This window comes from Podarcis tiliguerta, assembly GCF_965153285.1.
Source record: "Podarcis tiliguerta genome assembly, chromosome: 1".
Classification (NCBI taxonomy): Eukaryota; Metazoa; Chordata; class Lepidosauria; order Squamata; family Lacertidae; genus Podarcis; species Podarcis tiliguerta.
In genome coordinates this window covers 27,311,740-27,339,739 of record NC_139534.1, presented here as the reverse complement: position 1 = coordinate 27,339,739, position 28,000 = coordinate 27,311,740, and the positions used below count along the sequence as shown (strand labels likewise).

General features: G+C 40.5%; 1 protein-coding gene across 3 annotated transcripts; it reads left to right on the top strand.

The window, feature by feature from the left end:
- Nucleotides 1-224: 224 nt before the first annotated feature.
- Nucleotides 225-28,000, top strand: PPIG (peptidylprolyl isomerase G). Of its 3 annotated transcripts, none has more exons than XM_083408466.1 (13): nt 225-552; nt 8,425-8,503; nt 8,643-8,717; nt 9,713-9,820; nt 10,910-10,954; nt 12,180-12,267; nt 15,143-15,172; nt 15,287-15,426; nt 17,280-17,484; nt 19,022-19,189; nt 20,350-20,434; nt 21,181-21,317; nt 21,759-28,000. In XM_083408466.1, the coding sequence occupies exons 2-13, from the start codon at nt 8,443-8,445 to the stop codon at nt 22,882-22,884; spliced, it is 2,268 nt and encodes a 755-aa protein (XP_083264592.1). In that variant the 5' UTR covers nt 225-552; nt 8,425-8,442; the 3' UTR covers nt 22,885-28,000. The 3 variants fall into 3 exon arrangements, with proteins under 3 accessions (XP_083264592.1, XP_083264593.1, XP_083264594.1); XM_083408467.1 differs by lacking the exon at nt 225-552 and adding an exon at nt 4,305-4,465; XM_083408468.1 differs by lacking the exon at nt 225-552 and adding an exon at nt 6,423-6,599.

Genomic DNA, 28,000 nt, shown 5'->3' with positions numbered 1-28,000 from the left:
AGAGGCGTCAAGAGGACTGGAAACTTGAATCCCAGGGCGGTTTGAGGAAAGCCTACGGCCGAGAGTGCAAGCAAACCTAAAAACTGAGAGTATCGTTTGGGTTGAGGTGCGGCGGCTGGACACTCCACCCCTCCGTTTGGTTGTCTCTTCCCTTCCTTCTCTATATCCCCAGAGAAGAGGAGCAGGCGCTGGAGCTCCGGCCTGGAGGGTGGAGGGGATTTGGGCGTGCGCGCCAAAAGGGGCGGCGAGTCGGACAGATCTGATCTTCCTCCCATCTTCGTGTCCCCCCCCCCCCCTTTCTGGAGAGGTCGAGAGAGGGCCCCGGCGCCCGAGGGCTCCCCTTCAGCCCGCTCTCCTCGGCAGACATCCTCGCTCGCTCGCGCCCCGTCCCGCCCTCGCCGCTCCAAGGCTTCCCCGCTTCCCTCCCCTCCTCCACTGACGCAGTCCGTGCTGCACCAGATCCTAACATGGCGGCGGCGAGGTGGTGAAGAGCGCGGAGGCGACGAAAGGAGACTCCTTGCCGAGCGGGCAAGCGCGGCGGCGGGCGGGCGGGTGAGTGGCTTGAGCCAGGCTCTCCTCCGCCTGAGGGGCCGCGGCGTCGCCGCCGGCGAATATTTAAGGGCCTCGTGGTGAGGGGGAAAAGGGGAGCAATGGCGCGGGAGGCGAGAGGGCTCGGTCCTCTCTCTCTCCATTTGAATCTGCCTCGCGAGGGGCGGGCGGCCGGGCGGGCTCCCTCACGGCCGACTCCGCAGAGGGCTCGGCCGGCCCGAGTGTCGCCCCCTCAACAAGTCCCCGGGTGGGCCGTTGGGGAAGGCGGGGGGAAGACGAGAGGTAGTTTCTCGGCGGGGAATGACTTGAGGGAGAAGCGCGAGGCCTTGAATGTGGAGGGTCTTCCCGCGATTCAATCTCCGGGAGACGCGGAACGGGTTCGGGTGGGCAAACTTGGGAGGCCGCGCGGGAGGCGGTTTCGAGAACCGTTGCAAATAGTTATGAATGAAAGCGGGCGCTCACGTCCCTGTAATTAAAGGGGGGCGGCGGAAAGGAAGGTGGCCTGGCAGTTGGCTTTAAAAATAATACCTTAGCTAGGGGCAAGAAGTCGCGGGATAAACGTGCACAGGAGCGGGGAGGGATAGGGGAGTAAGCTCATGGCCCAAAGGAAACATTTTGCACACTCCGAAGTGTGATAAAAAGCTACGTAATATTGTTGTACCTGTACTGATTCCTCCCCGCCCCAAAATGCTGTATGCAGGTTGATAGCAGACAGGCTCCAGTAGAAAGCACAAAGTTTAAAAATAAAAACAGAAAAAACACCACAGGCTATTTGACAATGTAGGGGTCTTTTATTCGAGAACTGGATCACTTTGCTCCTCTCTGTTTGGAAAGAAGTTATGTGCAGTGTGACATGTATGCAATGGTAAAATAAAGGAGCAGATTAATGTGCTTTGCTTTCTGAAACTGCATTCTGAAATGTAAGGGGAATGGGCCTTTCCAGAAACATCTGTAAGGTTTGCTTTCTCACCAAGTTCCTTTATCAATGGAAGGAAGAAGTGTGTTGGGACTGATGCATTTCAAGTCATTCAAAATGATCACAGCCAAGTTTGCAGGTGACTCCCAAATTATTCAGGATGGTGAAGGCCACAGTAGACTCTCCATATGTGGTGAAGGGGCAGCAAAATGGCAAATGAGTTTCAATGTAAGTGTAAAATCATGCACACCAAGGCAAAAGAAAGAAAGAAAAGGCCTTACCTGAGATAAAAGTTGATGGATGGGATCTTAATTGGTTGTAACTGACTGCTATAAGAGGTTTGCGGTAGTGGTGGACAGCTCACTGTAACAGAGGAAGCAGTGAAAAAAGGTAGGCTGTTGGACATTGTTAGGAAAGGGACTAAAAAATAAAATTCTGTTGCCATAGTGCAGGGGTTGGAAACCTAAGGCCCACGGGGGTCATTTAACCTGCCATGAGCTGCCCATGAACCGAGATGCCCACTCGGCGAGTCCTGGCATGCTGCACTAAACCAGCGTGGCACGGGGACTCGCTTCCACAGTGCTGAAAATCACGTCTGCACAGACGCCGGAAAATGCAGGTGCGCAGGCGATCCGGCCCACGAAGGGATCTCCGCTGGAGTGAACCGGCCCAGGCAAGGTAAACCTTGCCAACCCCTGCCATAGTGCATATTCCAGCCATAACTGGCATACCATATGAAGTTCTGATTGCCCTGTCTCAAAAAGGATGCAATAGCACTGGAACAGATAAAAAAAGAGCCATTAAAACCATCAAGGGCCAGAGCATATTCCAATGAGAAAAGGTGTATTTGGACTTCATTTTTAAGGAACTAAGGGACTGCGATTATGTGTCAGTGTCATGCCTTAAAATATTTGGAAGTATTTTACGGTAATTGAAATAATTTTCAAGTGAAGCTGTGCTTTTGTTTGAATAGAAAATATAAGCCTCACTAAATGCATGTTATTTATCCTCCCAGTAAATATTTCAGTTCAACTATTTTTAGCTATTAGAAAAACCTTTCAGATATTTATATCACATGTAAAGTTATCATGACACACTTTTACAATTTTGTTTAATTGTCAGCTAACCATGTTAAATTAAGTTTCTCTCAATTTATGGCAATGGAAAACTTTTCAGGAAATTTCTAGGAACATTGTCCAATTCAAAATTTTCTAGGAAAACCACATGTCTGCTTGTATAGCTTTGAATATTATGTGCTAAAGATACTCTTCTCCCTTTTTATGCCATATTTCTTGGCTTTCCAGAGGCATCTAGCTGACCACTGTTAAAATCTAGATGGACTCTCAGTCTGATCCAACAGAGCACTTCTTAAATATTGAAAAATGATGGCTAGCCGCTGAGATCGCCATAGCTCAATAGTAGAAGACTAAAAAATCTCCAGTTAACCTAATGATAAAAGAACTTATGGAACTTGGCCATAGCGGGGTAAATAACACAAAATTTGAGTCTTTAAAAATGCAGAAAATCAAGAAAAAAATGCAGCATGTTGGGAGTTTATATCCTATACCTCCAACTCGGAGGTACAAAAAGAGATTTGGTTATCATTATATTTTTGTTTTTAAACAATTATACTGTAACTTATCAGTGATTTCCTGCTCTTGTGTTTGAGGAGCTATTTGTTTATTGTATTACATTGATTATTTACACACACAAACACACACACACAAAATGGTGACTGACCTGTGGGGAATCCATTGTTTACAAACTTACCTATCCAAGCCATGTTTGCTAGGGAAAGAATCCTACTGATTGCACTGGATACACATTTAGCAACCTAACAACCTAACCAGTCCTATGCATATTTACTTGGAAGGAAGTCCTACTGAGTTCAGTAGGATTTACTCCAATGCATATGTGCATAGGTTTGCTGCCTAAACTCACAGCAGGGATATCTATTTTCCTCTGTTTAATATTGGTGGCTACAGTAAATCTTGATGCTGATGCATACAGTTCTGATGTGCAGGGAACTTAAAAGTTAACCCTTAGAAAAGAAAACTTCCTCATAGAGTGCAGGCCACACTTCTGTAAACACAGTAGTCTATTTGACTGCTAAACAGATCAGACCCTTCTGTGATGTAGATTTTGAATGAATCCTTTCCTCTCCCCATACTCTTTTCTATAAGCTTATTGGCAGGTGTGGCACAACTGAAATCCATGCTGTGAGATGGTGCGACTTATAATCCAAACTCCTCTCCCCAGCCCAACAGGATTTATGGAGTGGTGAGGCTACTGCTAAATCAGAGCTATCCATGTTGGTGACACACTTTTTAGACATGCATCATTTTGTGACAGTAATTCAATTTTACTAGCAAACCAGAGGTTAAACAAACCCCTTTCCAGCCCCAGGAGGAGCACAGGGTTCGTTCACGTGACACACTGCAGCCAACACGCTAACATGTTGTGACACACACTTTGGAAAGCTCTGTGCTAAATGTACAGCCCAACAACTACAATGACCAGGGCACAAGGTGGGTTGGACAAGCAGATTAGAGCTGGTGCAGTGATTGGTCTCAGTGTGGGACTTTCCTCTAGTTGCTGTTTCCTGGCTTTCCACCTGCTGTCAGTGGCACTGCACATTTGGTGGACAAAGGGGGAGCTCTATACCTCTGGTGACCAGCAGGAGGCTGACAGAGGGGCACCTTTGCCCAGTCCAAACCTCCCCACCACCACCACTCAGCACAGAGGGGCTTGGATTGTTCTACCTACACAGCTCTGCCTTGATACAGTTTTGCATTTCACCTCTTGGGAAAGGTAGGAGTGCCACATGCTGCAACTCCTTGCTGCTGATCATCCTACAGGCCTCTCAGAGATGGAGTGTTAGTTCGAAAGACAAAACAGTTTGTTGAAGGAACATCTGCCTTGTGCTTTCAAATGGTTCTTAGCCTTTCGTCTAAGTTCCTTCCATCTGTCACTCTTTGCAAAGTTGCTAGCAATGCTTAGGTTAGTATTTCTGTATGGGGAACTCATAGTCATGACTGCTTTTCTTTATTGTGAAGAACATTGAGAACATCTGGAATCCCTTACAGAATTTGACTTCTCAGCATGTTGGATCCATTTATTCAAACATGAATATGTAAACATGAATAATAAATTACAGCTATTATGAGATTGGTGCGTTTGGTTTCCCACAGTGAACAATCAACTACCAAGGGGCATTAGTTCGTATTTGTTTCCTTATCTACCATGAAACATTGAGACAACAATCCCTAATAGCAAAGTCATAACATCTTCCCTATAATAGTCTCATAAAACAATAACTCACTGTATGAAAATCAGTCCATGGCTTTCAGTTTCAAAGGAGCAAACTTCCTAGCACTCCTGGCTAAGGGATAAATTTTGAAAATGTATCTAATCATTTGACTCTAATCAATCCTTTGGTAATCAGAGAGCAAGAAAGATGAGTGTTCTACACACTTCTCTGTCCTCCCCTCATTACCTTATACTGTCCCTTGTCTACAATTTACAAAATAGAAATTTCAATATGGCAGTTGGATTCAGTTGTGTATATCAAGTAAATTGTCTGAAAATTTCAGTTGCAAAATTTATTCTAGACCTTGGATTTCCTTAATACAATATTTGTGTATTTCATGGAGAGCGCTCCTAGGTTCAAGGGTTTTAGAGAAATCTAAATTTGAACATGAATCCTTTAAAAAGCAACAACACTTGAGTAGTGTTTTCAGAGAATGCTTGTATCTTAAGGGTTTGATGTTTATTATCTGCAAGAGATGTAGTTAACTGTAATTGTCTAGAAATTATTGTTAAAGAATGGTCACAGTTTTCCCTATGTCTTGGAGGAACTTGGAGGGTACTGTGCTACTAGGGCTTAGTAAGGCAGTGTAAGTGGTGATTTTTCTAATGCTAGTTGTATACACACCAAAGCAGAAAAAGTGGTTTGTAATTCTGAAATAAAGTGGAGAGCCTGCAAAGTTGGCATTGTGTAACTGCCATGTGATCAGGCCTAGGAAGTGAGAGAAAGAGGAACAAGGCATGTAGATGGCATGAACCACTGCACTCTGGCAGTAATATACAGTGGTACCTCGGATTAAGAACTTAATTCGTTCTGGAGGTCTCTTCTTAATCTGAAACTGTTCTTAACCTGAAGCACCATTTTAGCTAATGGGGCCTCCCGCCGCTGCTGCATGATTTCTGTACTTAACCTGAAGCAAAGTTCTTAACCCGAAGCACTATTTCTGGGTTAGCAGAGTCTGTAACCTGAAGCATCTGTAACCTGAAGCATCTGTAACCCAAGGTACCACTGTAATTCTTAAGAGACTGCCACATTCCTTATTCTGGCAACCCTTGTATTATTTGTCTTGTGTATTAAATTTGTATAAGCATAGTTCTCGGCAGTTCACAACATAAAATTACAATATAAGAAACACAAAATACATAATAAAAATAAGAACAGAAACAAAACAATAATCCCCCCTTCGACAACACATTTAAAAGGGCATTGGAGATCAATCAGCCAAAGGCCTGGTTAAAGAGGAATGTTTTTGCCTGGTGCCTATAGGTGTATAATGAAGGTGTCAGCTGAATGTTCCTGGGGAGAGCATTCCAGAAATGGGGAGCCACTGCAGAAAAGGCCCATGCTTGTGTTGCCACCCTCTGGACCATCTCTGTCGTGCATTTTAGTAGTGGAAAGTGGCTGGTATACTCTTAGATGCTTCTGACAAGGTGTCAAGACCAAATTTTCTCCTAATTTCTGGTTTCCTTGCATTATAACTTTAAAGAGTAAAAATCTCAGGAAGTGTGCATTGATGAACGGACTAATGAAAAAATAAAATGTAGGAAGGGTAAATTTGTGTTTGTGGTCTGTAGCTAGTTTGTATTTTGAATTCCTGTAATCTGCTTTTAAAAACCTAAATTTTCCTGTTTTGCATTTTCCAAAGGACATATAAGCATCAATGTTCAGCCAATATCAAGTTACCTGTCCACGCTGGAAATTCCTTAGCTTCTGTGTTCTTCTGCCCTCAGATATTTTGGCAAATAATACCATGCCAAATAGAGCTTGTCATGCCATTTTGTGACATAAAAACAGTTAAAGGAGGGGCATGACACCTATACTGGGCAGGTAATCTTTGGTCTTTTCATATTTAAGTGTCCTGAGAAACTGGGTTTGCAAATCAGGATGTGCTCTCTAACACCAGTTAAATGAGGGGAAAGGAGCACTCAAGCCTGTTGCTTGTTCCTGTTCCAGAAAAACGTATAATTTGTAGGACTAGAACCATTGACATCTGAACCAGCCCATAGTTTTATAGACCTTAATTTAAGTAAGGTCTTCATGCTTAATACTTTTTAATAAGATGGCTGACATCATCATAATATGTTATATTGTTTTATGTTCCATTATCAGTTTCCCTTTTGCATTATACTTAAGTAGTAAATAACTTTCTGAACATTACTGTGAGTCTGCAGTATGAAGCCTATGCTGGACCGACCTCTGCAGGGATGGACCCTTCCAAATAGCATAGGCAAGCTAGGAAGTTTGGCAGGGTCTCAGTCTTTGTGGCTGGATTCTGAATCATAGATCCTAATGCCTTCTTCCTCCTGCACCTCCTTTGCTTTGCATAATTGTATCAACTCTTGAGAGCTATGAATGCAGGCAAGAGAAAGGAGGGAAGACCAAATTAGGGGAGATCACGGGCTATGAGGCTGGCCTGGCCAATGCATTTATTAGCATCTATCACTAGTTTAATAATTATAGTTAAAACTTCGTAGTTGCTCCAGTGCTTTGAAGGTGCAGCTGTTCACATTGGGTGTAGACTCGGGTTTTACTGATAATGATGTGGGGTAGAAGTGTCAGATGTTATATTCATATAAAAACTATCCCCTATTTATGAAAGTGCATTGTTTCATAACAGTAATTACGGTATTTTTTGTTCTATAAGACTCACTTTTTCCCTCCTAAAAAGTAAGGGGAAATGTGTGTGCGTCTTATGGAGCGAATGCAGGCTGCGCAGCTCTCCCAGAAGCCAGAACAGCAAGAGGGATTGCTGCTTTCACTGCGCAGGGATCCCTCTTGCTGCTCTAGCTTCTGAGATTCAGAATATTTTTTTTCTCCTCCAAAAACTAGGTGCGTCTTGTGGTCTGGTGCGTCTTATAGAGCGAAAAATACGGTAGTATGATAAAGGACAGCCTTTATTGAAAATTGGGCATTTTCAATATTGCAATTTTTCAGATGTTGATACATATAATAAAGCACTTTAACATGCTTTATTGAATTCCCCCCCCTCAACAAAATATTTCCCGTAAAACGGAAAACATTGGGATAGTTATACAGCATGTAAAACTTAAGATGGTTTACTAGTATTTTGTTTACTAAATAAACATACAAACATAGTAACTCAGATCCCAGTCAGTTCAGGTTATTGGAAAGTTTTAACGGAAAATCAAATTGCTAGAAACGTATGGGTACTCTCTCTCATCTTGTCTCCATCTACTAGAATATCTGCCATGTAATGTTTCTGATCGCATTGGTGCTGGCTGGGTGGTGAGGGATACATTTCTGGAATAAGTAGCTAAGAATGACTTGGAGGAGACAAGGAGGCACCAAGTGTTTATTTGCTGCCCCATCCCTACTCTTTTCCATCATCCTTCTACTTGTAATTTATCCCCAACATGGTATGAACTTTGGAGTTGAGAGCCACTTGGTTTCAGCTTGCCCTATGTTGTCATGTCTGCCATACTCAGTAGCCTACCATTCCAAAGTCCTTGAGAGCAATCACAGTCCATATACTTGTGTTCATCACTGTCATTGTTTGCATAGCTTTATCTCTACATGGAAAGGGGGGGGGACTACTTTCTTCCCTATTTTTTATTGTTCGTTAGAGTTTCATATTTGAACTTTTCATTTTAAAAGTCTTCAAATTTAATAGAACTCGCTTCTTTGTTAACAGTCTTCAAAATTTGAAGCCATGGGAGTGAAAAGCCAGAGACCTCGTTGCTTTTTTGACATAGCCATCAACAACACACCTGGTAAGAGAGATGCTTCTGGCCTAAACCCTATAACACACAGCTATGTCCAGTTGAAACAAGTGCGTCTTAAGCATGATGACATTACTTTATTGATGACGTATTAATTCATTTATTCATTCATTCATTCTTTTTCTTTTAGCTGGCAGAGTTGTCTTTGAGCTGTTTTCAGATGTTTGCCCAAAGACATGTGAGAACTTTCGCTGCCTTTGTACAGGTTTGTATATTTCCTCACTTGAATAATTTGAATTGTTCCTGGTTCCTCCAAATGGTATTCCAAGAAAATCCTGGTAATAAAATATGAAATGAATGACTTTGATGTTCATTTCTTTGTGTACTGAAAATGAAGATACATTTTCATACACGATTTTCTATATTTTGGTATAAATTCATATATGCAGAATTAATTAATCCATCATAGTTCTACAAATTTTGGCTGGCTTTCATAGCCAGCCCAAATTTATGAGCGCTACCGACTTGGCTCTTCCTTAATCATGCACTGAACTGCTTCTCAAGCTTAGTGCCAGGATAGGGAGAATTGCTGCCTTCTTCCAAGCCTAAAGAAGGGCAGGGGTTATATGTGTCACTCTTCACTTGATGATTTATTGACTCTTGCCATCCATGAACTTGAGTGTAAAGTAACACAGCTTGACACAGTACATTGATGAGGATGGTGAAGTCGGAATTGAAGAATGTTTTCTGCCTTTGGGGGTTTGAACTGCTGCATTGGACACACAAGTGGATCATACTCAACGTACCACTGGTACCACCCGATATAGAAATGGACAGGGCTCCTATAGCTTCATCAATTGTGTAGAAGAGGGGATTTTGCCAGGTGTGGTTTATGCAAGGATGCAAAAAAGTACCTACCACAATTCCCCACATTGCACAGTCATTTAAGCTTGTGAGAAGCAGGTGGAAGTCCTGTTGCAAAAGCAGACATCCTTATGCTGACAGGACCATGACATAGTGCTACTTTGGATGCAACCCACAGTATTTATTTTCAGTGTCCTTATGATTTGAGTTAAATGTAGTAAATAAGGGGGTTCCTTTCTGTTGGTACTGTATTGCAACTTTTTTTTCCTTTTATAGGCTTCAACAAGTAGAATGTCCAAGTCAGATAGATCAAGATCTGATTTCCAGCTGATTTCTGTTGTACCTGAGGGGTTCTCCATTAAAAGCTAATGGGTTAACTTTCCTCCCCCCCTGCAGGTGAAAAAGGTACAGGAAAATCAACTCAGAAGCCATTACATTACAAGAGTTGTTTGTTTCACAGAGTTGTAAAAGATTTTATGATCCAAGGAGGTGACTTCAGTGAAGGTATGACATTGGCTAAATGATATCAAATAGTATTTGCCGAGTATACAAATGTGTATGAAGTTATTATTTGAATGGTCATGCTCTCTTCCTCCTGAATAAAGCACTTGATATTGCAGCTTCTCTGTCAGGATAGAATGCTCTGGTTTGCATGTCACTTAGCTTGTCTTCAGCCATGATTTAATGGTAAATGTGTCCCATCTCCCCTTGCTGGCACATGGCCTCTTACATGCCCCCCCCCCCAATGTTTTGTCAGGCTGTAGTTTGTGTCTTTTAGACAAACCACAGTCTGTATTCAGATGACACAGCAATACTTAGCATGACTTGTTTGATTTATGTGGATGTCCTACAGAGGTTGGGTGTGGGGAGGAAGAAGCCACAAGAGGGCCACATTCACGAATAAATATGGTTTTAAGATATGCTGTGGCTCTCAGTGAGATGCACATGAGGCATCGGACAGGACTATTAAATGGAAATGTGTTTCAAGAATGCATTTTCGTAATTTCTTGAAGCCAAGTGCTTTTATAATGAACATGACTAAAGTAATAATGCCCATTCATTTTCTTAAAAACAACTAGATTTACTAACAGAAATTTAAAGAAAATGTGGAATAGCCTCATTCTGCTTCATGAAAGTCTATCTTAAGATTTGTGTAGCTCCATCAAAATTTAGGTTCCCTTTAGTAAGATTTTTTTCTGTGATAGCTTTAACCTTGAATTTATATGATACACATTTGTTATTTTTCTGATGGGCTCTGGAGCCAGTCACAGACCTACCCTATACCCTGCGATGAATCTGTTTCAACTGTTCTTAATTCTGAATTTTACATGGTTATAACCCACCCTGGAACCTGATGGTTCTTGTAGGTCAGGTAGTTGATGTTGTTGTTATGAAATTTAAAGGAAACTCAAGGCACTCTTGAAATGGGAGGAGATAGCATGCATATATGCAATAGAGTTTTCCTGTCTCAGCTAATAGGATATGCTGTAACCCTCTTTGACTGGCTCCAATCACTCATCAGTAAAGAATCCCTAATGGTAAGATCCCATTGTCCCATTCTCATTTGTAATAACATTTTTCTTTTAATACAAGGAAATGGGAGAGGAGGAGAATCAATTTATGGTGGCTTTTTTGAAGGTAAGCATAGTCTTTTATCAGGTTAGCCTGCAACTCCCAGTCACAGTCATTGGTTTAAGAATATGTATATTAGGCAAACTGCATTTTTTGGCCACAAAACTGCTGGCAAATTTATTTATTACAGGTCATAGAGTGCCCTATCCTAGGGATTCAGAGTGCTGTTGTAAAATTTTCAGGAATTATAATTATTATTACAATTCCCTGTCTTACATCTCCTCTTCTACCCAAATGGATCTCCTCTTTTTTTCTATTGAGGTGGTAGTTCTCTTATTAAGAAGCTTGATAACTCTGTATCTCAAATTCATCTAACTTCTCTTCCCCTTTACCCACCCTTCACCATCTCATTGATGGTGACTAACCAAAACAACCCTCCATTCAATCTTACTTACACTTCATTATCCTAAGAGAGAAAATAGAACTTCATCCCAGTCATCAGACTGATCTTTAAGATGACTGGACAGTCTGGCTGAGAGATTAATGCTAAGTAGCAGTTGGCCCAAGCAGGCTAGTGAATGGGGTCTTACACTTTGCCTTTGCAAGGTAGCTGTTTGTTGATGCTTACTGGCCAACCAGTTCAGTTTATGATTTAGAAAACTTGAATTGATTGATGACAATTAAAATACTTTTATTTCAAGTTATCATGACGATCAAGCTATTATGGTTCAGAGCTGTTATAAGCAAGTCTATTGCACAAGACTGCATTTGCACAAATAAACAGAATTTCTGTTACGTTTAGTTTTAAATTTCAAAATTGCCCACCTTGTACATAGGTGTTTTTAAGTTTGTTTTTGTCTGTTTATTACAAGCTTTCTTTCCCCACATTATTTCTGTCACTTTTTACACTTTTATAAATGACATGCAGTGAGCTCCTTTGCACAAAAACACACAGGTTTGCTTGTGCTAATTGGAATGAATTTAAAATGCACTGGTCTTACTAAGCATCTGTACTGAATATCAAGAGACAGTTTCACTTATACATTTATATCTTATATAATGGTCTTGACTTGACATATAGTTGAGTCTATATGTAAATAGTATTTACATTTTTGTGCATTAGACTGAGAATTATACTGTATACCTCTGTCTTTATTTTTATCTATTTGAATGCTGTTTGGCACTACAATGATACATTTGTGCAGTTTGACAATCCTAATTTGAAATTCTAAAGAAATGCCAATGCAAGGTCATACTTGGAATTTTGAAGTAATTGGAACGCTTTCTCTAGATGAAAGCTTTGCTGTAAAGCACAACAAAGAATTTCTCCTTTCAATGGCCAACAGAGGGAAAGATACAAATGGTTCACAGTTTTTTATGTAAGTATCATGCAGCTCCACTGTGTTTCTTCAGCATTGGGATGGTAGTCCTTACAGTTTACATTTTAGAGCTTGGAACAGGTGAAACAGCTAACTCCTTTTCCATTTAGAAAGCATGACTACTTTTAAAAGATATCAAACTTAACTTGCTCTTAAATGTTTATTGGAGGTAGCAAATAAAAGATTATATGGGATAAGTTTGACTATTTAGCCCTGCTGTGTTTAGAATCAGGATTAACTTGGGAGTAGTTATCACTATCTCCTAACATATGGAAACACCTGGTTCTTTACCAATATTGAAGCTAAGAGGTATGGGCGTAATCATTGCCTGGATGGTAGACTATCGGCAGGCGGAATGTACTCTGCCGTGTGTTTTCTTGATGAAAAGCTGAACATGAGTTTATAGTCAAGACTTCTGTATGTAGCCAGTGGCCATTGCAGAATATAAGTAGGCTGTAAGTGGTAGTGTTCGTTTAGTATGATATTTTTAAATCTGTCAGAGCAAGCTATGTTTTAGTTACACCAAGCCTTACTGAAGAGTAATAAAGGGCCATTTCAGATGCTACTCTTAACACCAAGGTGCTGTATGTGGTTAAATAAGAAACAGGCTTGTGATTTGTATGTTCTATTCTCAGCCTCTGTGTGTGGATAGTAGGTAGCATATCCCTGGTTTACTCATCAGTGTATGCCCTTAGTATGGAGGAAGGAAGGGTGCAGACTTGAGCCCTACACTCTCCTCATTTCAGGAGTGAAATAGTTTCTGCACAGAATTGCTCAGACAGCAGAAAGAGACAAGTCTTTGCAATGAAAATATTAAATTTTTTTTTCTTCAATAAACTTCAATACAGAGTCAACCTTGGGTTTACCAGATTCAGTTAAATGGAGTTGTAGGTAGGGTAACATATTGGGGACTGTACCTTCAGAAATGTTATCTTTCTCTGCCCTCCTCTGCCTGCCTGCGGTTCCCTGTTTTTCCTTTTTGCCTTGTCAACCCTTTTTCTGTGCCACCTTAGGCAGTTACTTGGTCAGTTACTTGCTTTTAGAGGACTAGTTATAAATGTTGACTTATTAGTATAGTTCTTATAAACTAAGTTACCTTTTCTGAAATAAATGTATACTCAAAACATTCATTTGCTTGATCATAAATAAAATTTATGTATTAGGGGTATAATTTCAACAACACACCAGGAGGATCATACTTCTGAAGGTTGGCAGCATGTCCTCTCGGTTTGTTTTTGTTTTTTGGTTTTTTTTTTGTGGGAGGAGGCTAAATTTTCAGCAAGGTGATGAACTTGTGTGTAAACTATCACTTCTGACTAGAAGTGAGGGCTCACATCACTGGATGTTTCTTCTTGCAAAATATTCCCTTCAAAAAGAAAACTAGATGATAGACAAAAGGGTTCTAGTTAGATATTTTCCTGACATATTTTTTTTTGGTGGGGGCACATTTTTATGCAGGAACATCTGGACATATTTTTGTTTTGTTTTTTATTTCACAACATTTATATACTCCTCGTTTGTAATAAAACCTCAGTGTTCCCATCTCTGGTACAGTGGTACCTTGGTTTACAACCTTAATCCATTCCGGAAGTCTGGTCTTAAACCAAAGCGGACTTAAACCAAGGCGTGCTTTCCCATAGAAAGTAATGGAAAATGGATTGATCCGTTCCAGACGATGAAAAGCAACCCCTAAAACAGAAATTTCGCAGGAATTTTACTATCTATCGAGACTATTGATCCATAAAATGAAAGCAATAATCAATGTACTGTACTAGGAAATAAATAAAACAGTATTGTAGATGATAAAAATGAAATTTTTTTTTTTTCTTATCTGCACTGATGATAGTCATTGTTTGGATGGGGGGCTTTCCGTACTCACTCACTCAATCATAAACAAAAAACAATCCACAGACACAGAAATGAAAAAGCCACACAAACAAAAACAAAAAATAGCAAAAACAAAAGCACCAAATATCACCTCAGAACACTGCAATCAGAAACGGAAGGCTTTAATTACGGTGGGGGGGCTCAGATGAGTGGTGCAAGGGCAGAAGGGGGTGGGGAAAAGGCTTAATTATGATGGGGGAACTCAGATAAACGGCAAAAGGACAGATGCGGGAAGAAAAAGGACTTAATTACGATTGGGGGGGGACTCAGATGAGAGGCGCAAGGACAGAAGCAGGAGGGAAAAGGCTTAAATTATGATCGGGGGGGGGCTCAGATGAACGGCAAAAGGGAAAACGCAGGAGGGAAAAAGGCTTAAATTACGATCGGGGGGGGGGGGGCTCAGATGAACGGCTAAAGAGAAGATATGGAAGGAAAAAAGGTGGAGGCCCAATCCAGGCAGCGGTGGCGAGGCCTAGCCCCGCAGCGTGGCACTACTTAGGGAGGCCCGATCTCAGCAGTGCCGGTGACGAGGCCTAGCCCCACAGCGTGGTGCCACTTAGGGAGACAGGAGGCCCGATCCGGGCAGCGCAGGTGGCATGTACAAAGGCCTCCTGCAGCCAGGGCCCGTTGTATACCCCCCAAAAACCAACAACGCAACCCGGAGCACTCATTTCCAGGTTGTAATTGGTCGTAATCCAAAATGGTCATATACTAAGCTGTTTGTAAACCAAGGTACCACTGTAGTGAGAATTGGCTGAAACATGAGGTGAGGGGGATTGAATACTGTAACCCACATACATTTGTAACAATTCTTCAAATTTAAGATCCTTATTAAAGTTTGCAACTTCGTAATGCATTGATATTTGAACTACAGTTTAATGCCTCCTGAATCTGCTTATATCTTCTCATTTATGGCTTAATACAACAAGTTTATCTCCGTAATACTAATACTATATTTTGTCATTCTTTCCCTTGATGTAATCAAAAGAACAACCAAACCTACCCCTCATCTTGATGGGTAAGTGCCCTTGTATCTTACTTGCATTTGGAAAAGTTAATTGGATAGCTACTTAAAAATTTCAGTGTGACATAGATACTAGTCAGCTTTTAAAATTAAGCTTTAATCATTTAGGCTTCATGTTGTGTTTGGACAAGTAATCTCGGGTCAAGATGTTGTAAGAGAAATAGAAAACCAGAAAACAGATGCATCTAGTAAACCTTATGCTGAAGTACGAATACTAAGTTGTGGCGAACTAATCCAAAAATCCAAAGGTAAGAGTGAAATGTTTTTAAAGGTTGTCTCTTTTATTAAAATGTTTTTAAAGATTGTATCTTTTCTAGTTTTGTAAGAGGTGTGTCAGATCTAACTCAGAAGATTGGTAACTGGGAATCTCGGTTCTGTAAATTGTTGTCCTTGAAGTAGGAGTAACAAAGAGTATATTAAATAAATAACAAGTGGAGCTTGAAGCAAAATGTTGTAGTTGGCCTCCATGCCCAAAGATGTGTGTTCTTCATCAGAGCTGCATATAAGAAGTTATGCCCTCTTTCACAATGCTTAGGTTGTTAAAAACTAAAGGAGGCAAAACACACACACCCTCCGTTTCCAAGCATTTTGAATTCTGCGGCTCCTGGAGATCACTGAACATGTTGGGAGCTTTTTTCTTTGCTTTTTATTTCAATTTGCTAATTATATATTTCTGAACACCTACAGAGCCCCTTCTGTATGTAGAAGCCACTAACATCTCTGTGCGGCTCTGGTTTGCTTCAAAACCAATAGGCACCTATTTTGCTGTTGGAGGGAGCAAATGGGGCCTGCAACAAAATTTGTCTCCCCATGAAGGAAAAAAATGCCTTCCCAGGGGATTATAGCTCTGATTTCCTCTTGAGAGTTAGAGGGTTTTCTTAGGAGATCTTCCTTGTCTTCTTCCTTCCTCCATGCCTCTTACTTGGCTCTCACTTCTCCATCATTGGCTTTTCACCACTTGTTCTCTTGCCCAGCTCCATTACAGATTAGAAGTTTGGTTTTCTATGGCCAACTCTCTTTATGTGTATCAGGAAATATGAGCCTTGAAATCACCTATCCAAACAGCGGGACGGTTATTTGTGCCTTCCTTATATATGTGTTCTTCCTCAGTTGTCTCTTGCTCCAATTCCTCTATCTTCCTCCTTCCCCTACTGTGCTTCTTTCCCACTCTTAGCAAGTCACTTCTGACACTTTCAGGCTGATAGACGACATTTTGAAGCTTTCAGCCTGCTTCTTTCAATACAGTGGTGCCCCGCAAGACGAATGCCTCGCAAGACGGAAAACCCGCTAGACGAAAGGGTTTTCCGTTTTGGAGGTGCTTCGCAGGACGAATTTGCTATGGGCTTGCTTCACAAGACGAAAATGTCTTGCGATTCCTGGGGGTTTTTTCCCGCTCCCTACCCCCTTTATCTAAGGCACTAAGCTGCTAATAGCCTTTTAGCAGCTAATCCGCTAATCCCTTAAGCCTTTAATAGCCGCTAATAGCCGCTAAACTGCTAATAGCGCTAATCCGCTAATGGGCTTGCTTCGCAAGACGAAAAAACCGCTAGACGAAGAGACTCACGGAACGGATTCTTTTCGTCTTGCGAGGCACCACTGTATAGCCAGCCACTTCTATTCTCTTTCCCCTGCTTTTCCAGCCATGGCTCCTGAGTATGCTTAGCCCTTATTTGGCTGGTTTGTTTACTCAGCAGAATTAGAGGAGTTCCTCCAAGCATTCAGATACCTCCCTCTTTTTCTGCTGTGATAATTGTTTCATTGTGAGCTGAGTGAGCTCCTGTTCCTAACCCAGCTTCCATGCTTTAGTGGGCCTCTTGCTTGGTGACCCCAGGGAAGACCAAGAACAAAGACCAAAAAACGTTGCCTGAATAAAGTTGGGGAGAGTCTTCTCACTGTGCCACCTGCCAGTGTAGCTCATTCTGTAACAACATGGGATAGTCCCTTCTTTATAATGGCACCCCAGCTGCGGCATTCCCTCCTGCTGGATGTGCGGGTGGCCACAACAGAAATGGAATTCTAACCCACAGTGAAAACATACCTGTTCTCCTAAGCTTTTGAAGGTTTTGTTTGGTAACTGCTTGTCTATTATTTTATTTTAAAGCCAAGAAAGAAGAGAAGAAAAGACGCAAGTCATCATCCTCATCCAGCGATTCTGAAAGTTCAAGCGATTCAAAATCTTCTTCTGATTCATCATCTGATTCTGAAAGTGCTTCTGGGGAAAAAACAAAGAAAAAGAAAAAGAAGCACAAAAAAAGTTCCAAGAAACATAAGAAAGAGAAGAAGAAGAAAAAGAAGAGCAAGAAGAGGTACATGCAGGCAGGCTGCGGGGAGAGATTTATTTTTGAGACTTGAAAAAACAACAACACCTACCTTCCCGTGCTACAGTTAGATGAAAATGGCTCAGAAGAATCAGTAGTGCATTCTTCCATGTCATTTTCATGTCTTACAAAAATAAAATAGTTCTTTGTTAATCTCCAACATGCTCTCCACCAAAATAAAAATTCTTGCATATCCGTATAGGTGGAGTTTAGAATGAAATCTGAAATATTTAGTTTTAATGGGTTTTTGAATTTTTTTTTTTACAGTGGAACGAATCTGCCCAACATTAGCTCACCCCATACTATGTTTGTTGACACAACATTGGATCACAAACAACAGGCAACCAGGATGTTTTATTTTGTTCGTTTACTTTTGTGAAGTACTTAACTTTTTATTGTTTATATAGTCCTGTCAAAAACACTTATATCCAGCACTTCCTTTATTTAGAAAGCTCAGAGCCTATCTTGCCTACAGTTTCATGTGCTCTCTAATCCAGGCACTAATATCCATGTTCCCTTAGCTTTATCATTGCTACAGAATTAAGCATTTCCAGGCAACAATAATCTTTTCCCTCTGTAAGCAGTTTTTTTCCCTTTGGTGTTGGGGTATCTGGCATGCCAGATTCTTATCTCTGCACCATGTTTTTAATAATAATAATTTATTATTTATACCCCGCCCATCTGGCTGGGTTTCCCCAGCCACTCTGGGTGGCTTCCAATAAAATATTAAAAATACAAGAAAACAAGCCTTTTGCCTGCTTTCAGTACAGATGGTGTTGTGCTATGAAGCCCTGATTCAGAGAGCAGCATGAGGCTGTTTGAAAGCCCTTTTGCAAACAACCCCACACTGCTATTTATACCTCCGATTTTTGGAGATTTAAAGCAGGGCAGGACTGTTTACAAAAGGGGTGGTAGGGAACAACTGGTGAAGAGAGAGTACAGCCTTGCTGGCTGCAGGGGTATGCTCTGGGAGCACAGAGAACATGTTTGCAAAGCAGATCCCAGCAGGATTGAATCCCACCCATCACCTGACAGAACCTATTCATGTCAGCTGATGGATAGGTGGACATAGTTTGGGGAAGCTAGCTTTATGGGCCAACCTCCTGGGGGGCCAGGCTTGGCCTGCAGGCCAGAGGTTCCCTACCCTTGCTGTAGTTAGTAGCTTAGGTTCAACCATGCAGGCATAGCTAGATGGGTGAGGTGCTGCCACAGAGTCAGCCTCATGACAGTGACATTTCCTTTTCTTTGTTTTACTACAGGTATTTGTGGAAGGGATTTAGCTTAAAGAAGGGATATATTTTGAATATAAACCCGGTGCAAAAAGATTTTTGCCTTTGAAGTCTCAACTTCATTTTATTTTGGCAGAACACATATGAAAATATTAAATACCTTTGTTTCATCTTCAACAATAGTTTCTTAAAAACAGTGCATTTGAAGTTCCTGTTTTGGCATATGCGAATTGCAAAAGAAACATATGTAACATTTAAAACAGATGCATATAACTTTTGTTCTCTTATCAATGAAGCTCAGCCAGTGAAAGTGAAACAGAAAATCCTGAATCACAGCCACTTTCCACAGTCCGTCCTGAAGAGATTCCTCCTGTACCAGAAAACAGATTCCTTATGAGAAAAAGTCCTCCTAAAGTGGATGAAAAGGAAAAAGAGACCAAGAGCAGAGAGAAGGAAAGGGAGAGGTAAAGTTGTACTTGATCATAACTGCAGACTTATGAGACACCCCAAGCTGTGGTCCATGTGAATTACCTTGATGTTGACTTCGGTTATTTACTACATGCTGGCACTTTTACACATGCTTAACTGCAATAGGATCTATTAATGATTTTGCAAGAAAAAAAGACAGTAATCTTCCCAGGCCTACTGCCAATGATTTCAGTGAGATTTCCTTAGGATGGAGGTGTTTTGAAATCAATTTTTGGTAAGGTTGTCCTATATCATGCAAGCAGACTTCCTGTACCTCTCTCCACCCCCAACCCTCTAAAGCAAATTTTGGTGGTGCAGGAAGAGTAATCTGGTACACCGTGTCTCTTCAATTGGTAGATGATCACAGTTGGCTTTTACCCACTGTCTTCTTAATCCTCACAGTTGTGCCTTTGAATCTTTTGCCATGAAGTGAATATTTAGCAGACTGTTTGTGGAAACGTTCAGTTTGATAGAGCTTCGGAAATACATAATAATAGAAGAAATGAATAATGATGATGATGATGATGATGATAATAATAATAATATATTATTTATACCTCACCCATCTAGCTGGGTTTCCCCAACCATTCTGGGCGGCTTCCAACCAAATATTAAAAACAATACAGCATCAGACTTTAAAAACTTTTCTAAACAGGGCTGCCTTCAGTTGTCATTGTTTATTGCCTTGATATCTGCTGGGAGGGCGTTCCACAGGGCAGGCACCACTACCAAGAAGGCCCTCTGCCTGGTCCCCTGTAACCTCACTTCTCGCAGTGAGGGAACCGCCAGAAGGCCCTCGGCGCTGGACCTCAGTGTACGGGCTGGATGATTGGGGTGGAGACGCTCCTTCAGGTATACAGGAGTGAGGCCGTTTAGGGCTTTAAAGGTCAGCACCAACACTTTGAATTGGGCTCGGAAACGTACTGGGAGCCAATGAAGATCTTTCAGGACTGGTGTTACATGGTCTTGGCAGCCACTCCCAGTCACCAGTCTAGCTGCCACATTCTAGAATAATTGCAGTTTCCGAGTCACCTTCAAAGGTAACTCCACATAGAGTGCATTGCAGTAGTCCAAACGGGAGATAACTAGAGCATGCACTAGAAGCATCTTTAGAACCATCCCAGAACTACAGTGAAGTCTTCTTCCTTCTTTCTAGTAACCCATCAAACTGTCAATCAACATATCAGAGAAGGCTGTTAGTGACTAGATCTGGACGAAAAATTAAAGGAAGAGGACCACGGGTATGTCCTTTCTTGTGATTTATTCTGTGCATTTTGACAGCTTTTACCCTGTAATACAGTGATCTTGTTCCATAACAGCATTTAATAGTAATTGTTCCTTTTTTATGGATACACTGAAGAAGTTTTGGAGAGAAGGATTTTGGGGATGAATGGCAGAGCTGTGTAGGGTATCTATCACTATGTCTCCCACAAACACTAGATTCCACCAACCCTGAATGCTGCTACTAGTTATTTAATGAAAGAGCGAGTTTTTGCAAGCTTTTGTTTTGAATTCCAGTAAGCTGCCCTCCAGCTCAACAGCATTTTGAGACGAGCAGGTCTTAGACACATAGAGCACAGTGTCTTTTGTCAGTTTTGACTTAGATATATTACTTAAGGGTTTCTCTGCTTTTTTTTATCTGAAAGAATTACTCTTGCATTCCTTTGCTCCTCTCTATGCAGTATTCATTTTCTGAGGTTATTTGCACCTATGTGGGTACCAGCAGATCTGTTCCACTGAATAGCATAAGCTATTCTTATAAGCACAGGCCTAAATTTGCTCCTGGCCTGTCTTTAAGAACATTTAAAATCTCATAACTCTTATTGTTGGGATTGAATGATAGGAGCCTGATGTAGCCAAAATTATGCAATCCTCAGAGTGACTGTTTTGCTTTTAAATACTTAAACTTTTCTTTTCCTTTTGGTAAAGTAATGTGTTTTTAGTATACTGGTACACATTTTTTATCTAACTTTTTCTGTTTTCAAAGCGCTACCGAACACCTTCAAGATCCAGGTCACGAGATCGTTTTAGGCGCAGTGAGACTCCACCACACTGGAGACAAGAAATGCAAAGAGCTCAAAGAATGAGAATATCAAGCGGAGAAAGATGGATAAAGGGAGATAAGTAAGAAGTAGTCTTAGAATTTGCATTACTTTTTGACTCTTACATACATCTTTTCCAGTTTCAGTGTGTATACAATAGAGCATATACTAAGTACAAGCAACTCCCTATTTATTCAGGGGTTGTGTTCCAAGGCATGTGAGTGGGGCATGCATAAGCCCGCCCATTCTGCCCCACCCCCTTTTGTTGCTGAAAACGGTACGCATGTCAGCAGACGTGCATGACTTGAACATGCACAAATTACAATAAGTTACTTTATCACCTTGAATTTCCTTCAGTTTGTAGCCAGCAGAGATATGTGCAACAACTGTAAAGAATAATTGTGATTGTAATGCAGATTCAGCTTCAGTCACTGATACGGCATTTCCTCTTTTGACTTTTCTAGTTCTCACCTTTTCATAACAAAATGCAGAAATATATATATATATGGTATGTTTTCCCCAGGGGTGAAGTTAATGAGAACAAGAAGGATGCTGCAAATCAAAAAAGCCCAGGAAGAGGAAAAGAAAGGAAAGCATCTGACCACAGGCAAATTTCTGAGAGCCCAAATAGGAGGGAAGGAAAAGAAAAGAAATCAAAAGACCACAAATCTAGTAGTAAAGACAGAGAGACAAGGAGGAATTCTGAGAAGGAGGACAAAGACAAGCATAACAAAAGCAAAGCCAAAAAAAGGGCTCGATCCAAAAGTCAGAGCAAAAGCAAAGAGGTGTCAAAAAGTAAGGAGAGGGACTCAAAACACAGCAAACATGAAGAAAAGAAAGTGAGATCAGGAAGCAAAGAGAGGGACTATGAGAAAGAGAAAGACAAAGAGAAATCCAATGATTTTAGAGGAAGAGAAAGGAGCAGAAGTAAAGAGAAAAATAAAAGGGGAGGGTCTAAAACTAATGGTCAGAATCATACTAAAAGTAAAGATACGGAAAAGCATACAAAGTCAAAGAGCAGAGAACGTGAACCATCTAAAAGCAAACACAGCTCAAATAGTAAGACCAGAGAGCGAAGCAAAAGTGGAGACAGAGGGAAAAGAGCCAGGTCCCGAAGTAAAGAACGAGACCGCAGCAGAAGTAAAGATTATTCAAAACACAAAGATAGAGAAGTAAAAAGAAGGGGAAGATCAAGAAGTAGAGACAGAAAAGGCACGCCAGAAAGATCTAAAGGCAAAGAAAACAAAAGGAGGAAGGAGTCGCAGAGCTCTGAGAGGGAGAATAGTCGAAGTAAGGATCGGCATAGGAATCAAGAGCACAGAAGTTCTCACAAAAAAGATGATGCTGAAAAAAGAAGGCGTTCTAAAAGCCGTGACAGTAGTAGCTCAGAGACCAATAAGAGCAAAAAGTCCAGTAGAGATCAGGATAGGAGTCCTGATTCAAAGAAAAGACGAAGCAGCAAGGACAGGGAATCAAAAAGATCATCTTCACGCAGGAGTAAGGAAAAGGAAAAAGACAGGTCCCGGTGCTCAAAAGAAAAAGAGGTCAACCAAAAATCTAAGAATCAGGAGCGAGATCGTGCCCGTGGTAAAGATAAAAAATCTGATCATGAATCGAGTGCTGGGACTGATGAAGACAGACATGGATAATTTGATGAACTTGATGTTTCCATTCTGCCTCCAGGTTCTAGAGACATGTTGGGGAACATTTTTTTTTTTTTAATGTGGACTTCTGTTTGGTCTTTTGATAATCCACAGCCTGGATCATTTGTACTGCTAAAGTTTTAATAAACTTGAAATGGAAAAACAAGTTTTATGTGTAATATGGTGTGCTGTGTTTTAATATTTCAGAGTTTATGTATCCTGCTTCTGTGTTATCAGAAGGAAACATTGTATTGCATTTACATTTTAATTTAGATGACTCACTACAAAGAAACTGGTTGGGCTGAAAATAAATTAAATTTATTTTAACCAGTAGAAATCTGCCTACTCATGTCTCAGAGAATTGCTGTTACGTTCATGTTAATAAATAATAGTATGTTAACATTACAGGACTACAATAAGGAGACAGCTAGTGTATAATAGAGATGTGGAAGGAGGAAGGATATTCTGCAATTTGAAATGAAGGTATCAGTTTGCCCAAAATGCTATACTGCTGTTGCCATTAAGGAAAAACAAACAAACCATAAATCCCTTTGGTCTTTGGAACAAAGAACTGCAGAAGCAGTTCTTTCAGAAATGGTAATCTTTATATGCTTCTGGGTAACCTCCATTTTATTTTTGATTCAGGCTTCCCTGTAGCATGCATTTTGTATCCTGTGTTACTGTATTATGTCTCTTGTAGAAAATTGATTTCTGCATGCTTTGTCTAAAGGGGAAAACATTCTTCTAGATAGGAAGTCAGAGTGCAACTGTATTTATAAGTAGGATTCCCAGTTTTCTAACTCTCCAGTAGCCATTTTGTCCTGTTAATGATAGTTTGTTGGGACCCAGCATTTGTTCTGGACGTTGTGTAGAGTGCATCCTCAGTAGCTTGGATGTGTAAGTTTAAAACGTGCACCGTATGTCTTAACTTTTCTTCTGCCTGAAGAAATGAAAATAACGAAGGGGAAGCTGTCCTTTTTCTATAGCTTGTGCTGCAACTGCTGTTTCTGCTTCCATTTTTCTAGGAGATGTTGAAAAGTGCAGCAAAGAGTAGAGAAGAAGGGGCTGTAGCAAGGGATTCAGATTCAGTGATCTGTCAGAGAAACCTAGGTCTACAATGATTCATAAAAGATTTAAGACTGGGTCTCCCCTCAGATTTGGGGTAGGACCATCAGCTTGTCATCTACTTGAGAAATGAAGGGCACATGGGAATACATACACAGCACACATGCATAACACCACCATTAAAAACAAGCAAAGAACAAATGCACATCCAATGTAATGAAGTTTTGAGTGTAAGGGATTATATTTTGTTCGTCATTTATTCGCAGTACATCTATACTGGGCAATCACTTCAGTTATTTTAAGGTTAAACACCATGCAAGCTATTAGACTATGTAAGTTTCAAAAGTTCCCCCTGGATACATGGGAAAACTTGTCTTTGGGGTAAAATACTTTCAATTGTTGCTTAAGTAAAATGGAAGAGGAATGTATTATAGTTTGCTGTGTTCTTCCTTTAAGAAATTAAAAACTTCAGGCTATAAAGCATGGATGCATACGGAATTGCCTTTTGTCTGCTATGTCAACAAACTGCAGTTAATTTTGATGACAGAAATTTTTTTCACTTGCTAAATTAGTTTCCCCTAATACCAGGATTGATGTGAATCAGTTAAACCTGAGCTTGGTGGCATTTTTGGGATTGGGCATATTTGGTGACCTCAATGGCAGTGTGAAAACCTGACTTTTAGTCACAGAAATAGAAAGCTGACACACATTAAAAGGTAATTAGCATCCAAAGTACATGATGTATGCCAAGAATACTTCTGCCATGTGTCTTGGTCCATATTATTCCACATTACGATGAAATTACGATAAATCAAAAGCACCTTAAATATGAACATATTTGTTAATTGGTTAAGAAATTGCTACTATGTCACAGACCATAGGGTGTGTAAAATGTAATCTTCAATGTGTGTGCCAATTAAGGGTTACACTTTTACACATAATGAATTGACTATGGACTGTGGTCCACAAAAACATACACAATAATTAGTAAGTTAAGGTATCACAACACTCTTCATTGTTTTTTACTGCAACAGACCAACATAGCTGCCCTTCTGAAAATTATGATAACTCAAGTAGTAATACTTTGCATTTACCGTTTTGCCCATGTTATTAAACCTAATTTCACATTTAGAAAAATGGTTATTTGGCGATTCCAAACATTCATACTTACAGAACAAACATGTCCATTTTGCTGTATGCCTCTTTTCTGTAATTGCCCAAGATTGATCTTGATGCTCATCTGCAGCTACTATTTTGCTAAGCGTGCGATACGCTGTTGTGGGTTAAAGAACATGGCAGATGGTAACAGCCACATGGTTGTGTCCCACTTAGGAAAGTCCTGACATTCCCTTTAGTATATTGTAGCCTCATTAACTGTTTTAGTTGTTCCACACTGGGCCTGAAAAAAGTGTTTTGGTGCACTGATAGCAAATGGTTATCTTGAGTTCCTGTCTCCACTGTTGTGAAACCCTAATTCTGTGAACTGCTTCATTAAAGTACAAACCCACAACTTTGATCTTTTAGGGATCTGATACTATGTCATTTTGTAAAGAGCCCTGAACCTGCAATATACCCTTCTTTAGTGTTCTTTAGTTCTTGAAATTAAAGTATATTTGAATCACTCTTCCTTGAAGTATTTAATACTGGAAGAGAAATAGTATGTGTTACTACAGCTCCATTATAAGTTGTAATGAAAAACTATACCTGTTAATAATACAGTAAAATCTTTAGGATGTACAACAAAAATCTTATACTGTACTATTACCTTTCTAGATTGTCCTATGCTTTGTATATTTTTTGAAGAGTATGATGTTTCAAGAGGGAGATTCGTTCTGTGTTTTTGTTTTTTGTTTTGCATGCATCAAATTTGATTGATCTGTTTTTCAGGAAACTAAACAAGTAAAAGAAGCAAACTTTTTTTGTAATTCCCAAAGTCATTTTAGATGTGGATATTTAAATGTATTCACTAGTCCTGTGCAAATATTAAATCTGGATCCATGAGGAGGAACTGGGATTACACTGGTGGGACCTAGCCCCTTTGGGATACCTGTCCTATCTCTTCCTGACAATTGCATGTTGAATGTTTGCATAGCAACCCACATTCCTAGACTCAGTGCATATAAGACAATCCATGTGATCTGCACACCTCAAAATAAAGGTGCCAGGGTCACAAAGATCAGCTCTGTACATTGGCCTTTGTGTGCAATGTGCAAAGATCAGGTGGGAGCATGGGTGGGACATTGTAATCCTGATCCTCCTCTTGTATATATGGACTTAATATCTATCCAGGGATACTGGAATATTTTGAGTATGATGTGATAATTTAGTCTTTAATTTGTGAATTGCCATGGCCTCAATCCAAAGAAAGCTGATCAATGTGAAATGTTGGTGATGAAAGCGTACTGATTTCCACTGAACCTAACTGACTAAGGCTGTAATTCTGGGAGTAAATCCCACTAAATCTGAGGCTTACATCCATGTAGGATTTTACTATAACCTGTCCTGAACTGAGTCCTATGTGTGCTTGTGTCAGTATTGGAAAGCATGCTACCCAGGTAAGTCAGTTTGGTATTCTCTTGTGCGTGGGACTACACAGAAACCACAGAGATTGTTTACCTGTACTGTTTTTCTTTGAGTTGCCCTCTGCAGTCTTCTTCCTTGCTGCAGGTGCTGTTGTTGGCCTGCTCTTGCTCTGGTGCTTCCCTATACAGTGTAGCCACTTTGGTTATTCTGTCGAACTGAGCAGAAAAGTGGGAACCATGTCCCTTTTTGCATATTGAGGGTTGGGAATAGGCTTCCCAGCAAAACCTAACTCTAAAATGTTCTGAATGTTGCTCTGTGGAATTGGCAGAACCCGTATGTGTAACTGCACAGATGACCATTCAAAGAACCACAGTTCCAGGCAAGCAACCTGTCTTTCACCCCATCAGAGAATGGGAAGCACATGGTTAATTAACAGGGAATTTTTGGTCACAGCACACATAGAATGGAGGAAAGGGTAGCACGCAGATGGAATGTATTGGCACAAAGCTCATATGTATCTTGGATTAATAAACAGATACATGTATCCAAACCAATGAGAACCTGATTTGGAGGTGGATTTTTTTTGCATATAATTAAGCCAGTGAAGAAAGGTAAGCCCCTCGGCTGTATCTCATAAAAGAATTCCTACCTCCAGCTCAAGCAAATAGTGTCAAATTGTATGTTAAGATTATTCCACTGGAAGGCAAGCAGCCTGATGACACGAATCAGGTTGCTCTATCTTCTCCAGTCTGTTTATTCACACTCCAAAAACTGAGAGATGGCCACTAAAACCAGTGGTTGGTTACAGCATTGGCTCTTCAGATATGCCATGTCTATGTGTGTCTGTATCTCACGGTATAAAATGTTTGTGTTCATCAGCATTCTAAAGATACATAAAACATGCTGTCCTAAACCTTTGCACTAATATATTGCAATAGTTGAGAAAAGAATTGCTCGGTTTAAAATTTTGCAACATTCAGAGCATGTTTGTAGCAGAACTTGGAATGGTTTTCAGTTAGTATATATAGCCCCTTTTGCATATACCTCTGTAAAGTTGTATAGAAAAGGAAATATATGTTCATTTTGGTATGTTCTCTTAAATGTATTTTTAAAAATATGATTAACTTACAGCAGCCTTTACCAACTCTTGTGTCTTCCACATGTTTTGGACTACAGCTCCCATCAGCTCCACCAGTGTGACTGTGCTGCTTGGGGTCGGTGGGAGTTGCAAGTCCAAAACAACTGGACGGCTCCAGGTTGGCATTGACTAATGAACAGTATCCTGAACTGGAGTACCTGGTCAACATTGTGAGGACTGTTAACCTTCATAGGGTTACATAGTCACAGATGTGTTGAAACAGATGGATTTGGGGGGTAACAAAATAGCTCTGTGTTGCCTCAACTGAGCATTGGAAACTCATTGTTTTGCAAATTTTTGTAGTTTGTAATTCTCATCTAGGAAGGACACATGGAAATGTGAGTGCTTGGTATGGAACATGCAACTTGTATATTAAAAGTATTTTGAGAAGCTAAA

Coding starts and splice junctions, on each gene's coding strand:
- PPIG (XM_083408466.1), top strand. CDS start 8,443: ATGGGAGTGAAAAGCCAGAGACCTCGTTGCTTTTTTGACATAGCCATC. Junction 15,173..15,286: donor CCTACCCCTCATCTTGATGG/GTAAGTGCCCTT, acceptor TTAATCATTTAG/GCTTCATGTTGTGTTTGGAC. Junction 17,485..19,021: donor AAAAAGAAGAGCAAGAAGAG/GTACATGCAGGC, acceptor TTATCAATGAAG/CTCAGCCAGTGAAAGTGAAA.